Raw genomic sequence first — 18,358 nt, 5'->3', positions numbered from 1 at the left:
GATCTCCATTCAGTCACACTGTAGTATTAAATTCATTAGACAGAGTAATTCAGGGATGTGACACCAGTAGTTCCTCTTCAAGCCAAACCACAAGATTTATCCACAAGATGATTTATATATCACACAAATGGGTGCATTTTCAGAACTGCCTTTGATGACTAAAATTTGGGTGGATTTTTCAGATTATCATCAATACAATTAAAACTGAGTAGCAGAATAAGTTTGTCAAAGGAAGACCTTGAGGAAAATCAGTGACAATGACACATACCAGACCGAAACATTCAACTACTCCAACGGCACCGTCATTCTTATGTAACAAGAATGAAACTGATAGACGAATCTCTCAAGTAGCCATGGCTACAGTCTATCTTCAAAAGTCTGCACTCAATGTAGATGCCAAAGTCACATAACTGCAGACCATTGTATAACTACATGTAATATTTAACATTGGTCCGATGTTGTCATGTTACAACACCGAAGTGACCTGCATCAACATTGATGCTCTACATAGCAACAGAGCGGAGTCAAATGCTGCTCTACATAGCAACGGGGCGGAGTAAAATGCTGCTCTACATAGCAACAGGGCGGAGTAAAATGCTGCTCTACATAGCAACGGGCGGAGTAAACTGCATGTTCTTTAAAACGGATATAAATTGGGACAACTTGGTTAGGGACATCTTTCATACTCGCACAGATATAATAAAGCTGAAGCTACCCTCAGTCACAAATTCATCACAAGGCAACACCAGGTACATTTGCTGAGGAGAGACCAGGAAATAAGGTTTTTGTTGAGGTGAGAACTGGTCTCAGTATTACTATTGTACAGAACAGGTTGACAAAATAGAGTTTTGCAGAGGAAGTACATTACAATGGTACAGACACACAAAGCAGACAGATATTAACCTTGAATCCCCACGACGGTGATGATAAGTGCACCTAGTACGCTCACAAGCTCAACACAGCTGCATACCCCGCCGGCAATGTCATAATCTGCAGGTAAACAAAACGCATACAGGTAAACATAGGGTACAGTTCTGCAGGGAAGAAAAACACACAGGTATTTTCTTAAGTTTGTGTTGAAGTTTTCCTCATTTACCTGTATGATAGCAGTCAGATGTATCGAATGAAGGAGGAGGAAACCAACACTCTTCATGTGGTACAATCATGCACAAACTCTCCACACAGGTGAAAACTGACAGAACCAACACTCTTCATGTGGCACATACATGCACCAAATCGACACACAGGTGAAAACTGACAGAACCAACACTCTCCATGTGGTACAACCATGCACAAACTCTCCACACAGGTGAAAACTGACAGAACCAACACTCTTCATGTGGTACATACACGCACCAAATCGACACACAGGTGAAAACTGACAAGAACCAACACTCTTCATGTGGCATATACACGCACCAAATCGACACACAGGTGAAAACTGACAGAGCCAACACTCTTCATGTGGCATATACACGCACCAAATCTACACACAGGTGAAAACTGACAAGAACCAACACTCTTCATGTGGCATATACACGCACCAAATCTACACACAGGTGAAAACTGACAAGAACCAACACTCTTCATGTGGCATATACACGCACCAAATCGACACACAGGTGAAAACTGACAAGAACCAACACTCTTCATGTGGCATATACACGCACCAAATCTACACACAGGTGAAAACTGACAGAACCAACACTCTCCAAGTGGCATATACACGCACCAAATCTACACACAGGTGAAAACTGACAAGAACCAACACTCTTCATATGGCATATACACGCACCAAATCGACACACAGGTGAAAACTGACAAGAACCAACACTCTTCATGTGGCATATACACGCACCAAATCTACACACAGGTGAAAACTGACAGAGCCAACACTCTTCATGTGGCATATACACGCACCAAATCTACACACAGGAGAAAACTGACAAGAACCAACACTCTTCATGTGGCATATACACACACCAAATCGACACACAGGTGAAAACTGACAAGAACCAACACTCTTTATGTGGCATATACACGCACCAAATCGACACACAGGTGAAAACTGACAAGAACCAACACTCTTCATGTGGCATATACACGCACCAAATCTACACACAGGTGAAAACTGACAGAGCCAACACTCTTCATGTGGCATATACACGCACCAAATCTACACACAGGTGAAAACTGACAAGAACCAACACTCTTCATGTGGCATATACACACACCAAATCGACACACAGGTGAAAACTGACAAGAACCAACACTCTTCATGTGGCATATACACGCACCAAATCTACACACAGGTGAAAACTGACAGAACCAACACTCTTCATGTGGCATATACACGCACCAAATCTACACACACGTGAAAACTGACAAGAACCAACACTCTTCATGTGGCATATACACGCACCAAATCTACACACAGGTGAAAACTGACAAGAACCAACACTCTTCATGTGGCATATACACGCACCAAATCTACACACAGGTGAAAACTGACAGAACCAACACTCTTCATGTGGCATATACACGCACCAAATCGACACACAGGAGAAAACTGACAGAACCAACACTCTTCATGTGGCATATACACGCACCAAATCTACACACAGGTCAAAACTGACAGAACCAACACTCTTCATGTGGCATATACACGCACCAAATCTACACACAGGTGAAAACTGACAAGAACCAACACTCTTCATGTGGCATATACACGCACCAAATCCACACACAGGTGAAAACTGACAGAACCAACACTCTTCATGTGGCATATACACGCACCAAATCGACACACAGGTGAAAACTGACAAGAACCAACACTCTTCATGTGGTACATACATGCACCAAATCGACACACATGTGAAAACTGACAAGAACCAACACTTTTCATGTGGCATATACACGCACCAAATCGACACACAGGTGAAAACTGACAAGAACCAACACTCTTCATGTGGCATATACACGCACCAAATCTACACACAGGTGAAAACTGACAAGAACCAACACTCTTCATGTGGCATATACACGCACCAAATCTACACACAGGTGAAAACTGACAGAACCAACACTCTCCAAGTGGCATATACACGCACCAAATCGACACACAGGTGAAAACTGACAAGAGCCAACACTCTTCATGTGGTACAGCCATGCACCAAATCTACACACAGGTGAAAACTGACAAGAACCAACACTCTCAATGTGGTACATACATGCACCAAATCTACACACACGTGAAAACTGACAGAACCAACACTCTTCATGTGGTACATACACGCACCAAATCTACACACAGGTGAAAACTGACAGAACCAACACTCTTCATGTGGCATATACACGCACCAAATCTACACACAGGTGAAAACTGACAAGAACCAACACTCTTCATGTGGTACATACATGCACCAAATCTACACACAGGTGAAAACTGACAGAACCAACACTCTTCATGTGGCATATACACGCACCAAATCTACACACAGGTGAAAACTGACAGAACCAACACTCTTCATGTGGCATATACACGCACCAAATCGACACACAGGTAAAAACTGACAGAGCCAACACTCTCCATGTGGTACATACATGCACCAAATCTACACAAACGTGAAAACTGACAGAGCCAACACTCTTCATGTGGTACATACATGCACCAAATCTACACACACGTGAAAACTGACAGAACCAACACTCTTCATGTGGCATATACACGCACCAAATCGACACACAGGTGAAAACTGACAGAGCCAACACTCTTCATGTGGTACATACATGCACCAAATCTACACACACGTGAAAACTGACAGAACCAACACTCTTCATGTGGCATATACACGCACCAAATCGACACACAGGTGAAAACTGACAGAACCAACACTCTTCATGTGGTACATACATGCACCAAATCTACACACAGGTGAAAACTGACAAGAACCAACACTTTTCATGTGGCATATACACGCACCAAATCTACACACAGGTCAAAACTGACAAGAACCAACACTCTTCATGTGGCATATACACGCACCAAATCTACACACAGGTGAAAACTGACAAGAACCAACACTCTTCATGTGGCATATACACGCACCAAATCTACACACAGGTGAAAACTGACAAGAACCAACACTCTTCATGTGGCATATACACGCACCAAATCGACACACAGGTGAAAACTGACAGAACCAACACTCTTCATGTGGTACATACATGCACCAAATCTACACACAGGTGAAAACTGACAAGAACCAACACTCTTCATGTGGTACATACATGCACCAAATCTACACACAGGTCAAAACTGACAAGAGCCAACACTCTTCATGTGGTACATACATGCACCAAATCTACACACAGGTGAAAACTGACAAGAACCAACACTCTTCATGTGGCATATACACGCACCAAATCGACACACAGGTGAAAACTGACAGAACCAACACTCTTCATGTGGTACATACATGCACCAAATCTACACACAGGTGAAAACTGACAGAACCAACACTCTTCATGTGGCATATACACGCACCAAATCGACACACAGGTGAAAACTGACAAGAACCAACACTCTTCATGTGGCATATACACGCACCAAATCGACACACAGGTGAAAACTGACAAGAACCAACACTCTTCATGTGGCATATACATGCACCAAATCTACACACAGGTGAAAACTGACAAGAACCAACACTCTTCATGTGGCATATACATGCACCAAATCTACACACAGGTCAAAACTGACAAGAACCAACACTTTTCATGTGGCATATACACGCACCAAATCGACACACAGGTGAAAACTGACAGAGCCAACACTCTCCATGTGGTACATACATGCACCAAATCTACACACAGGTGAAAATTGACAAGAACCAACACTCTTCATGTGGCATATACACGCACCAAATCTACACACAGGTGAAAACTGACAAGAACCAACACTCTTCATGTGGCATATACACGCACCAAATCTACACACAGGTGAAAACTGACAGAACCAACACTCTTCATGTGGCATATACACGCACCAAATCGACACACAGGAGAAAACTGACAGAACCAACACTCTTCATGTGGCATATACACGCACCAAATCTACACACAGGTCAAAACTGACAGAACCAACACTCTTCATGTGGCATATACACGCACCAAATCTACACACAGGTGAAAACTGACAAGAACCAACACTCTTCATGTGGCATATACACGCACCAAATCCACACACAGGTGAAAACTGACAGAACCAACACTCTTCATGTGGCATATACACGCACCAAATCGACACACAGGTGAAAACTGACAAGAACCAACACTCTTCATGTGGTACATACATGCACCAAATCGACACACGTGAAAACTGACAAGAACCAACACTTTTCATGTGGCATATACACGCACCAAATCGACACACAGGTGAAAACTGACAAGAACCAACACTCTTCATGTGGCATATACACGCACCAAATCTACACACAGGTGAAAACTGACAAGAACCAACACTCTTCATGTGGTATATCCATGCACCAAACCTACACACAGATAAAAACTGACAGAACCAACACTTTTCATGTGGTACATACATGCACCAAATCTACACACAGGTCAAAACTGACAGAACCAACACTCTTCATGTGGTACATACATGCACCAAATCTACACACAGGTCAAAACTGACAGAACCAACACTCTTCATGTGGCATATACACGCACCAAATCTACACACAGGTGAAAACTGACAAGAACCAACACTCTTCATGTGGCATATACACGCACCAAATCTACACACAGGTGAAAACTGACAGAACCAACACTCTTCATGTGGCATATACACGCACCAAATCGACACACAGGAGAAAACTGACAGAACCAACACTCTTCATGTGGCATATACACGCACCAAATCTACACACAGGTCAAAACTGACAGAACCAACACTCTTCATGTGGCATATACACGCACCAAATCTACACACAGGTGAAAACTGACAAGAACCAACACTCTTCATGTGGCATATACACGCACCAAATCTACACACAGGTGAAAACTGACAGAACCAACACTCTTCATGTGGCATATACACGCACCAAATCGACACACAGGTGAAAACTGACAAGAACCAACACTCTTCATGTGGTACATACATGCACCAAATCGACACACATGTGAAAACTGACAAGAACCAACACTCTTCATGTGGCATATACATGCACCAAATCTACACACAGGTGAAAACTGACAGAACCAACACTCTTCATGTGGCATATTTATGCACCAAATCTACACACAGGTGAAAACTGACAGAACCAACACTCTTCATGTGGCATATTTATGCACCAAATCTACACACAGGTGAAAACTGACAAGAACCAACACTCTTCATGTGGTACATACACGCACCAAATCTACACACAGGTGAAAACTGACGGAGCCAACACTCTTCATGTGGTACATACATGCACCAAATCTACACACAGGTGAAAACTGACAAGAACCAACACTCTTCATGTGGTACATACACGCACCAAATCTACACACAGGTGAAAACTGACAGAACCAACACTCTTCATGTGGTACATACATGCACCAAATCGACACACACGTGAAAACAGACAAGAACCAACACTCTTCATGTGGTACATACATGCACCAAATCTACACACAGGTGAAAACTGACGGAGCCAACACTGTTCATGTGGTACATACATGCACCAAATCTACACACAGGTGAAAACTGACAAGAACCAACACTCTTCATGTGGTACATACATGCACCAAATCTACACACAGGTGAAAACTGACAGAACCAACACTCTTCATGTGGTACATACACGCACCAAATCTACACACAGGTGAAAACTGACAGAACCAAAACTCTTCATGTGGCATATACACGCACCAAATTGACACACAGGTGAAAACTGACAGAACCAACACTCTTCATGTGGCATATACATGCACCAAATCTACACACAGGTGAAAACTGACAAGAACCAACACTCTTCATGTGGTACATACATGCACCAAATCGACACACAGGTGAAAACTGACAGAACCAACACTCTTCATGTGGCATATAAACGCACCAAATCTACACACACGTGAAAACTGACAGAACCAACACTCTTCATGTGGCATATACACGCACCAAATCGACACACAGGTGAAAACTGACAGAGCCAACACTCTTCATGTGGTACATACATGCACCAAATCTACACACACGTGAAAACTGACAGAACCAACACTCTTCATGTGGTACATACATGCACCAAATCTAGACATGGGTGAAAACTGACAAGAACCAACACTCTTCATGTGGTACATACATGCACCAAATCTACACACACGTGAAAACTGACAGAACCAACACTCTTCATGTGGCATATACACGCACCAAATCTACACACAGGTGAAAACTGACAAGAACCAACACTCTTCATGTGGTACATACACGCACCAAATCTACACACAGGTGAAAACTGACGGAGCCAACACTCTTCATGTGGTACATACATGCACCAAATCTACACACAGGTGAAAACTGACAAGAACCAACACTCTTCATGTGGCATATACACGCACCAAATCGACACACAGGTGAAAACTGACAGAACCAACACTCTTCATGTGGTACATACATGCACCAAATCTACACACAGGTGAAAACTGACAGAGCCAACACTCTTCATGTGGCATATACACGCACCAAATCGACACACAGGTGAAAACTGACAAGAACCAACACTCTTCATGTGGCATATACATGCACCAAATCGACACACAGGTGAAAACTGACAAGAACCAACACTCTTCATGTGGCATATACATGCACCAAATCTACACACAGGTCAAAACTGACAAGAACCAACACTTTTCATGTGGCATATACACGCACCAAATCGACACACAGGTGAAAACTGACGGAGCCAACACTCTCCATGTGGTACATACATGCACCAAATCTACACACAGGTGAAAACTGACAAGAACCAACACTCTTCATGTGGCATATACACGCACCAAATCTACACACAGGTGAAAACTGACAAGAACCAACACTCTTCATGTGGCATATACACACACCAAATCTACACACAGGTGAAAACTGACAGAACCAACACTCTTCATGTGGCATATACACGCACCAAATCTACACACAGGAGAAAACTGACAGAACCAACACTCTTCATGTGGCATATACACGCACCAAATCTACACACAGGTCAAAACTGACAGAACCAACACTCTTCATGTGGCATATACACGCACCAAATCTACACACAGGTGAAAACTGACAAGAACCAACACTCTTCATGTGGCATATACACGCACCAAATCTACACACAGGTGAAAACTGACAGAACCAACACTCTTCATGTGGCATATACACGCACCAAATCGACACACAGGTGAAAACTGACAAGAACCAACACTCTTCATGTGGTACATACATGCACCAAATCGACACACATGTGAAAACTGACAAGAACCAACACTCTTCATGTGGCATATACATGCACCAAATCTACACACAGGTGAAAAATGACAGAACCAACACTCTTCATGTGGCATATTTATGCACCAAATCTACACACAGGTGAAAACTGACAGAACCAACACTCTTCATGTGGCATATACACGCACCAAATCTACACACAGGTGAAAACTGACAGAACCAACACTTTTCATGTGGTATATCCATGCACCAAATCTACACACAGGTGAAAACTGACAAGAACCAACACTCTTCATGTGGTACATACACGCACCAAATCTACACACAGGTGAAAACTGACGGAGCCAACACTCTTCATGTGGTACATACATGCACCAAATCTACACACAGGTGAAAACTGACAAGAACCAACACTCTTCATGTGGTATATCCATGCACCAAACCTACACACAGATAAAAACTGACAGAACCAACACTTTTCATTTGGTACATACATGCACCAAATCTACACACAGGTCAAAACTGACAGAACCAACACTCTTCATGTGGTACATACATGCACCAAATCTACACACAGGTCAAAACTGACAGAACCAACACTCTTCATGTGGCATATACACGCACCAAATCTACACACAGGTGAAAACTGACAAGAACCAACACTCTTCATGTGGCATATACACGCACCAAATCTACACACAGGTGAAAACTGACAGAACCAACACTCTCCAAGTGGCATATACACGCACCAAATCGACACACAGGTGAAAACTGACAAGAACCAACACTCTTCATGTGGCATATACACGCACCAAATCGACACACAGGTGAAAACTGACAAGAACCAACACTTTTCATGTGGCATATACACGCACCAAATCGACACACAGGTGAAAACTGACAGAGCCAACACTCTCCATGTGGTACATACATGCACCAAATCTACACACAGGTGAAAACTGACAAGAACCAACACTCTTCATGTGGCATATACACGCACCAAATCTACACACAGGTGAAAACTGACAAGAACCAACACTTTTCATGTGGCATATACACGCACCAAATCGACACACAGGTGAAAACTGACAAGAACCAACACTCTTCATGTGGCATATACACGCACCAAATCTACACACAGGTGAAAACTGACAAGAACCAACACTCTTCATGTGGTATATCCATGCACCAAACCTACACACAGATAAAAACTGACAGAACCAACACTTTTCATGTGGTACATACATGCACCAAATCTACACACAGGTCAAAACTGACAGAACCAACACTCTTCATGTGGTACATACATGCACCAAATCTACACACAGGTCAAAACTGACAGAACCAACACTCTTCATGTGGCATATACACGCACCAAATCTACACACAGGTGAAAACTGACAAGAACCAACACTCTTCATGTGGCATATACACGCACCAAATCTACACACAGGTGAAAACTGACAGAACCAACACTCTTCATGTGGCATATACACGCACCAAATCGACACACAGGAGAAAACTAACAGAACCAACACTCTTCATGTGGCATATACACGCACCAAATCTACACACAGGTCAAAACTGACAAGAACCAACACTCTTCATGTGGCATATACACGCACCAAATCTACACACAGGTGAAAACTGACAAGAACCAACACTCTTCATGTGGCATATACACGCACCAAATCTACACACAGGTGAAAACTGACAGAACCAACACTCTTCATGTGGCATATACACGCACCAAATCGACACACAGGTGAAAACTGACAAGAACCAACACTCTTCATGTGGTACATACATGCACCAAATCTACACACATGTGAAAACTGACAAGAACCAACACTCTTCATGTGGCATATACATGCACCAAATCTACACACAGGTGAAAACTGACAGAACCAACACTCTTCATGTGGCATATTTATGCACCAAATCTACACACAGGTGAAAACTGACAGAACCAACACTCTTCATGTGGCATATTTATGCACCAAATCTACACACAGGTGAAAACTGACAGAACCAACACTTTTCATGTGGTATATCCATGCACCAAATCTACACACAGGTGAAAACTGACAAGAACCAACACTCTTCATGTGGTACATACACGCACCAAATCTACACACAGGTGAAAACTGACGGAGCCAACACTCTTCATGTGGTACATACATGCACCAAATCTACACACAGGTGAAAACTGACAAGAACCAACACTCTTCATGTGGTACATACACGCACCAAATCTACACACAGGTGAAAACTGACAGAACCAACACTCTTCATGTGGTACATACATGCACCAAATCGACACACAGGTGAAAACTGACAAGAACCAACACTCTTCATGTGGTACATACATGCACCAAATCTACACACAGGTGAAAACTGACGGAGCCAACACTCTTCATGTGGTACATACATGCACCAAATCTACACACAGGTGAAAACTGACAAGAACCAACACTCTTCATGTGGTACATACATGCACCAAATCTACACACAGGTGAAAACTGACAGAACCAACACTTCATGTGGTACATACATGCACCAAATCTACACACAGGTGAAAACTGACAGAACCAAAACTCTTCATGTGGCATATACACGCACCAAATCGACACACAGGTGAAAACTGACAGAACCAACACTCTTCTTGTGGCATATACATGCACCAAATCTACACACAGGTGAAAACTGACAAGAACCAACACTCTTCATGTGGTACATACATGCACCAAATCGACACACAGGTGAAAACTAACAGAGCCAACACTCTTCATGTGGCATATACACGCACCAAATCTACACACACGTGAAAACTGACAGAACCAACACTCTTCATGTGGCATATACACGCACCAAATCGACACACAGGTGAAAACTGACAGAGCCAACACTCTTCATGTGGTACATACATGCACCAAATCTACACACACGTGAAAACTGACAGAACCAACACTCTTCATGTGGCATATACACGCACCAAATCGACACACAGGTGAAAACTGACAAGAACCAACACTCTTCATGTGGTACATACATGCACCAAATCTACACACAGGTCAAAACTGACAGAACCAACACTCTTCATGTGGTACATACATGCACCAAATCTACACACAGGTCAAAACTGACAGAACCAACACTCTTCATGTGGTACATACATGCACCAAATCTACACACAGGTCAAAACTGACAAGAACCAACACTCTTCATGTGGTACATACACGCACCAAATCTACACACAGGTGAAAACTGACAAGAACCAACACTCTTCATGTGGTACATACATGCACCAAATCGACACACAGGTGAAAACTGACAGAGCCAACACTCTCCATGTGGTACATACATGCACCAAATCTACACACAGGTGAAAACTGACAGAACCAACACTCTTCATGTGGTACATACATGCACCAAATTTACACACACGTGAAAACTGACAGAGCCAACACTCTCCATGTGGTACATACATGCACCAAATCTACACACAGGTCAAAACTGACAGAACCAACACTCTTTATGTGGTATATACATGCACCAAATCTACACACACGTGAAAACTGACGGAGCCAACACTCTTCATGTGGTACATACATGCACCAAATCTACACACACGTGAAAACTGACAGAGCCAACACTCTTCATGTGGTACATACATGCACCAAATCTACACATGGGTGAAAACTGACAGAGCCAACACTCTCAATGTGGTACATACATGCACCAAATCTACACACAGGTCAAAACTGACAGAACCAACACTCTCCGTGTGGTACATACATGCACCAAATCTACACACAGGTGAAAACTGACAAGAACCAACACTCTTCATGTGGTACATACATGCACCAAATCTACACACAGGTGAAAACTGACGGAGCCAACACTCTTCATGTGGTACATACATGCACCAAATCTACACACACGTGAAAACTGACGGAGCCAACACTCTTCATGTGGTACATACATGCACCAAATCTACACATGGGTGAAAACTGACAAGAACCAACACTCTTCATGTGGTACATACATGCACCAAATCTACACACAGGTGAAAACTGACAGAACCAACACTCTTCATGTGGCATATACACGCACCAAATCTACACACAGGTGAAAACTGACAAGAACCAACACTCTTCATGTGGTACATACACGCACCAAATCTACACACAGGTGAAAACTGACGGAGCCAACACTCTTCATGTGGTACATACATGCACCAAATCTACACACAGGTGAAAACTGACGGAGCCAACACTCTTCATGTGGTACATACATGCACCAAATCTACACACACGTGAAAACTGACGGAGCCAACACTCTTCATGTGGTACATACATGCACCAAATCTACACACAGGTGAAAACTGACAGAACCAACACTCTTCATGTGGTACATACATGCACCAAATCTACACACACGTGAAAACTGACGGAGCCAACACTCTTCATGTGGTACATACATGCACCAAATCTACACACAGGTGAAAACTGACAGAACCAACACTCTTCATGTGGTACATACATGCACCAAATCTACACACACGTGAAAAGTGACGGAGCCAACACTCTTCATGTGGTACATACATGCACCAAATCTACACACAGGTGAAAACTGACAAGAACCAACACTCTTCATGTGGTACATACATGCACCAAATCTACACACAGGTGAAAACTGACAGAACCAACACTCTCCATGTGGTACATACATGCACCAAATCTACACACACGTGAAAACTGACGGAGCCAACACTCTTCATGTGGTACATACATGCACCAAATCTACACATGGGTGAAAACTGACAGAGCCAACACTCTTCATGTGGTACATACATGCACCAACTCGACACTGTGGTGAAAACTGACAGAACCACCACTCTCCATGTGGTACACTCTTGCACCAAATCTACACACAGGTCAAAACTGACAGAACCAACACAAGAGCTCCCTGCCTTAATGAGGCATGTCATATCTCAGCTACATGTGCATGTAGGTAAAGAGTAGACGCTAGCTTCCAATAATAAAATCTTCAGGTAATTACGGGTAAACAGAAACTATTCCCTCCTTTTCTACCCATTTCCTTGGCCAATGTAATAAATGCAGCTGGGCAAAAACCTTATACATGTACACTGTATCTGAATTCAGCTGTTGACAGGTGGGTACCTGACTGACACACAGATCATTTATCTGCATGTGGCAAATTACAGGTGGGTACCTGACTGACACACAGATCATTTATCTGCATGTGGCAAATTACAGGTGGGTACCTGACTGACACACAGATCATTTATCTGCATGTGGCAAATTACAGGTGGGTATCTGACTGACACACAGATCATTTATCTGCATGTGGCAAATTACAGGTGGGTACCTGACTGACACACAGATCATTTATCTGCATGTGGCAAATTACAGGTGGGTACCTGACTGACACACAGATCATTTATCTGCATGTGGCAAATTACAGGTGGGTACCTGACTAATGACAGTCACACAGATCACTTACCTATGTGTGGCAGATTACAGGTGGGTACCTGACTGACACACAGATCACTTACCTATCTGTGGTAGATTACACGTGGGTACCTGACTGACACACAGATCACTTACCTATGAGTGGTAGATTACACGTGGGTACTGACTGACACACAAATCACTTACCTATGAGTGGCAGATTACACGTGGGTACCTGACTGACACACAGATCACTTACCTATGTGTGGTAGATTACACATGGGTACCTGACTGACACACAGATCACTTACCTATGTGTGGTAGATTACACGTGGGTACCTGACTGACACACAAATCACTTACCTATGAGTGGTAGATTACAGGTGGGTACTGACTGACAGAGATCACTTACACATGTGTGGTAGATTACAGGTGGGTACCTGACTGACACACAGATCACTTACCTATGTGTGGTAGATTACACGTGGGTACCTGACAGACATATCACAGTGATGGTGATGATGGTAACAGTCACACAGATCATTTACCTGTGTGTGGTAGATTACAGGTGGGTACCTGACAGACATATCACAGTGATGGTGATGATGGTAACAGTCACACAGATCACTTACCTGTGTGTGATAGTTTACAGGTGGGTACCTGACAGACATATCACAGTGATGGTGATGATGATTACAATCACACAGATCACTTACCTGTGTGTGGTAGATTACAGGTGGGTACCTGACAGACATATCACAGTGATGGTGATGATGATAACAGTCACACAGATCACTTCCCTGTGTGTGGTAGATTACAGGTGGGTAGCTGACAGACATATCGCAGTGATGGTGGTGATGATTACAGTCACACAGATCACTTCCCTGTGTGTGGTAGATTATAGGTGGGTACCTGACAGACATATCACAGTGATGGTGATGATGATAACAGTCACACAGATCACTTACCTGTGTGTGGTAGATTACAGGTGGGTAGCTGACAGACATATCGCAGTGATGGTGGTGATGATTACAGTCACACAGATCACTTAACTGTGTGTGGTAGATTACAGGTGGGTACCTGACAGACATATCACAGTGATGGTGATGATGGTAACAGTCACACAGATCACTTACCTGTGTGTGGTAGATTACAGGTGGGTACCTGACAGACATATCACAGTGATGGTGATGATGATAACAGTCACACAGATCACTTACCTATGTGTGGTAGATTACAGGTGGGTACCTGACAGACATATCACTGTGATGGTGATGATGGTAACAGTCACACAGATCACTTACCTGTGTGTGGTAGATTACAGGTGGGTACCTGACAGACATATCACTGTGATGGTGATGATGATAACAGTCACACAGATCACTTACCCGTGTGTGGTAGTTTACAGGTGGGTAGCTGACAGACATATCACAGTGATGGTGATGATGATAACAGTCACACAGATCACTTACCCGTGTGTGGTAGTTTACAGGTGGGTACCTGACAGACACATCACTGTGATGGTGATGATGGTAACAGTCACACAGATCACTTACCTGTGTGTGATAGTTTACAGGTGGGTACCTGACAGACATATCACTGTGATGGTGATGATGGTAACAGTCACACAGATCATTTACCTGTGTGTGGTAGATTACAGGTGGGTACCTGACAGACATATCACAGTGATGGTGATGATGATAACAGTCACACAGATCACTTACCCGTGTGTGGTAGTTTACAGGTGGGTACCTGACAGACATATCACTGTGATGGTGATGATGGTAACAGTCACACAGATCACTCACCTGTGTGTGGTAGATTACAGGTGGGTACCTGACAGACATATCACTGTGATGGTGATGATGATAACAGTCACACAGATCACTTACCTGTGTGTGGTAGTTTACAGGTGTGTACCTGATTGCCACATAAGGCTGATGATGATTACAGTCACACAGATTATTTACCCTTATATGGTAGATCAGAGGCATGTTCCTGGGTGATATACAAAACAGATACGACGATGGCTGGTATACATAGTACTACTCCTATCGCTGACAGCATCAATGCAACCCACTTGCTCCCTGTCAAACAGAAACATGAACCTACATAACTCAAGGAAAATGGTGCTGCACACGGTAAGAAGAAAACTTACATTGTACGGTCCCTAAATCCAACTGAAATAGGAACAGGATGGCTAAATAATACAGATAACAGGCCTTCCAAAAGATTCTCCTCCCCGCCCTCTTCTTAACAAAACATTGGTACCACTTCAATATATAAATTACAGAAAGTTTTGTTCATACACTGACAACTTTCACAGCATTACAGTAAATATGATATATTATATAGGCTTTACTGTCACTGACTTTTGCACTGTTAGTGACAAGATGACAGAAGAAAGTGATTAGCCCTTCACCAGTTTCATTAGCCTGCATAGCAGCAGGTTGTTAATCCTCGCCACACAGGGTCAATCACTGACAGTGAGGTGTGAATATCTCACAACTAGTTCTTGTGCAGCTCCATTTATACCCATAAAATAAACTGAAGACACTATCAAGTAAAATATGTCAAAATAAAGTGCATGTTTTATAAGTACTGGTATGAAAATTTGCCCAGACGTGATTTACGCGTCGCCGTTGAAAAGCGAAAAAAATCTAACATGTCACCAGTTCAAATAATCACCCCATCCACTGGAAAGACAAGTGGAAATTAAAGAGTCCTGTGGTTGTAAGTTGTCACTTTAAATGTAGCCTGACACCATCTGCTGGTGATTTGCAGTTAAGGGCTTCTACATTAAGAGCTCTGCATTTGAACAGGTATTTTACATGTCAGTCAACATGTGTAAAGGTACTGGGTTTTGGCAGTCATGCTCAGTCTCCCCAGTGTTTTCTCCCAAATTCTCAGTTATCATATAATGGCATCATAAAGGTCCGTTTATACAGAGCGCGAACGTGAACGCGAACGCGGTTTTTCGTCCTGGAATGGTATAGTCCTTTTATAATGGAACCGTTCAAATAGAGTGTGAACTCGAAAGCGAACAAATATTTGTTCGCACGAACGACCGCCGAGATTGCCCCCAGAGCGAATTTTTCAGAACGCCGCGGCGGATTTCTTGCTATCAGGTTGTATCAACCAATCAGGAAGTACCACCTCCCATTGCATCATTTCCAAAAATAGAAACTTGTAGGCATGGCTTTTCCAAGAAAACGCTACTCATAACCAGTCTACGTTGCTTGTAGGGTATGGCCGATGCCGAGAAGATGGATAAAACGGAAGTCTTGATTTTAGAAGTGGCAAAAAATACGGTTTTGTTTGACAAACCTGATAAAGCTTACAAAGAGACAGTCAAAAAGAAAGATATTTGGAAGGCAATTGGAGAGAAAATTGGACTGACAGGTCTGTGATTGAAATTAATTTCAATTTATTTTGCCTCTGTCAACAAAGGTATGAAACTAACATAATTGTATGTACCAATTCAATTATTAAACACGTTTTAACTTTCATGTTAGCAGTCATCATAATGACACCATTTTAGCTCTGAGAGAACTACAGGTACGTCGAAAAAAAATAGAATATGATGGAAATGCTTAATATTTTTTTAGATAATATTTTTTTCTGATTTCAACGACAATGTCCTACCAATTAGCAAAATTTCAAGAACAACTGTTTGAAATATTTAACACTTTATGTAATAAATCCTCAAAATGTATGATTTATACTTTCTGAACCAACTGACAAAAATATTGACCATTTTCATAATATTCTAATTTTATGAGACGTACCTGTATATGAAGGAATTACGATATTATAAAGCCTGCGTCTCACACTGACAGATCTGATACACAGGAATACAATAAACACAGGCAATCTGTTTGTCTATCTGTTCTCGTTATTGTCTAGACAGAGCTGTGAATATTATCTTCTTTGGGGAAATTGACTGTTGTCACACTTTGTTTAAAACGTCCTCTGAATGTGTGGATGCATGTCTATGTCCTAATTGGCATGTCCAAAGCATTCTTCCATTTGCCATGTGACTGCTCCTGCTGGGGAGACGAAATAGTTTTTGAACTGTTCTCGCACCTCAATGGCTGCATCCCTAGGTCGATGGCCTTCTCGCCTGAAAGGCCTCAATACACCATCGTGGATGTCTGTTTCCATGGCCTCCACGTCAGCCCCGTGTGCACCGACCTCCAGTTCACCACACAACATGTTATGTAAAACAATGCTTGCTTTCACTGCACACTCCACATTTTCAGGTGACAGAGAGAGTTTTCTGTGATACATTCTCCACCGATTTGCCAGTATGCCAAACGCGTTTTCAGAGATTCTCCTTGCTCGCGATAGTCTGTAATTATAAATCCGCCTTGCATCATTCAGATGAGAACCTGGGTACGGG

General features: G+C 42.7%; 1 protein-coding gene across 3 annotated transcripts in view; it reads right to left on the bottom strand.

The window, feature by feature from the left end:
* Positions 1-16,422, bottom strand: part of LOC135462119 (uncharacterized) — a 42,025-nt gene extending 25,603 nt beyond the window's left edge. The window contains exons 1-2 of one of the 3 annotated variants that reach the window (XM_064739479.1): positions 15,927-16,422; positions 904-990 (exon numbers count right to left, since the gene is read on the bottom strand). In XM_064739479.1, the coding sequence (XP_064595549.1) occupies positions 904-990; positions 15,927-16,023 (184 nt within the window). In that variant the 5' untranslated portion in view covers positions 16,024-16,422. Of the gene's footprint in view, positions 1-903; positions 1,208-15,926 lie in introns of those variants that run through there. The other 2 variants (XM_064739480.1, XM_064739478.1) reach the window with 2 other exon arrangements.
* Between the last annotated feature and the right edge of the window lie 1,936 nt (positions 16,423-18,358).

The sequence above is a fragment of the Liolophura sinensis genome, chromosome 1 (assembly GCF_032854445.1).
Source record: "Liolophura sinensis isolate JHLJ2023 chromosome 1, CUHK_Ljap_v2, whole genome shotgun sequence".
In the NCBI taxonomy this organism is placed as follows: domain Eukaryota; kingdom Metazoa; phylum Mollusca; class Polyplacophora; order Chitonida; family Chitonidae; genus Liolophura; species Liolophura sinensis.
Note: the sequence above shows the minus strand (reverse complement) of the source record. Positions and strands in the feature narration are given on the sequence as shown.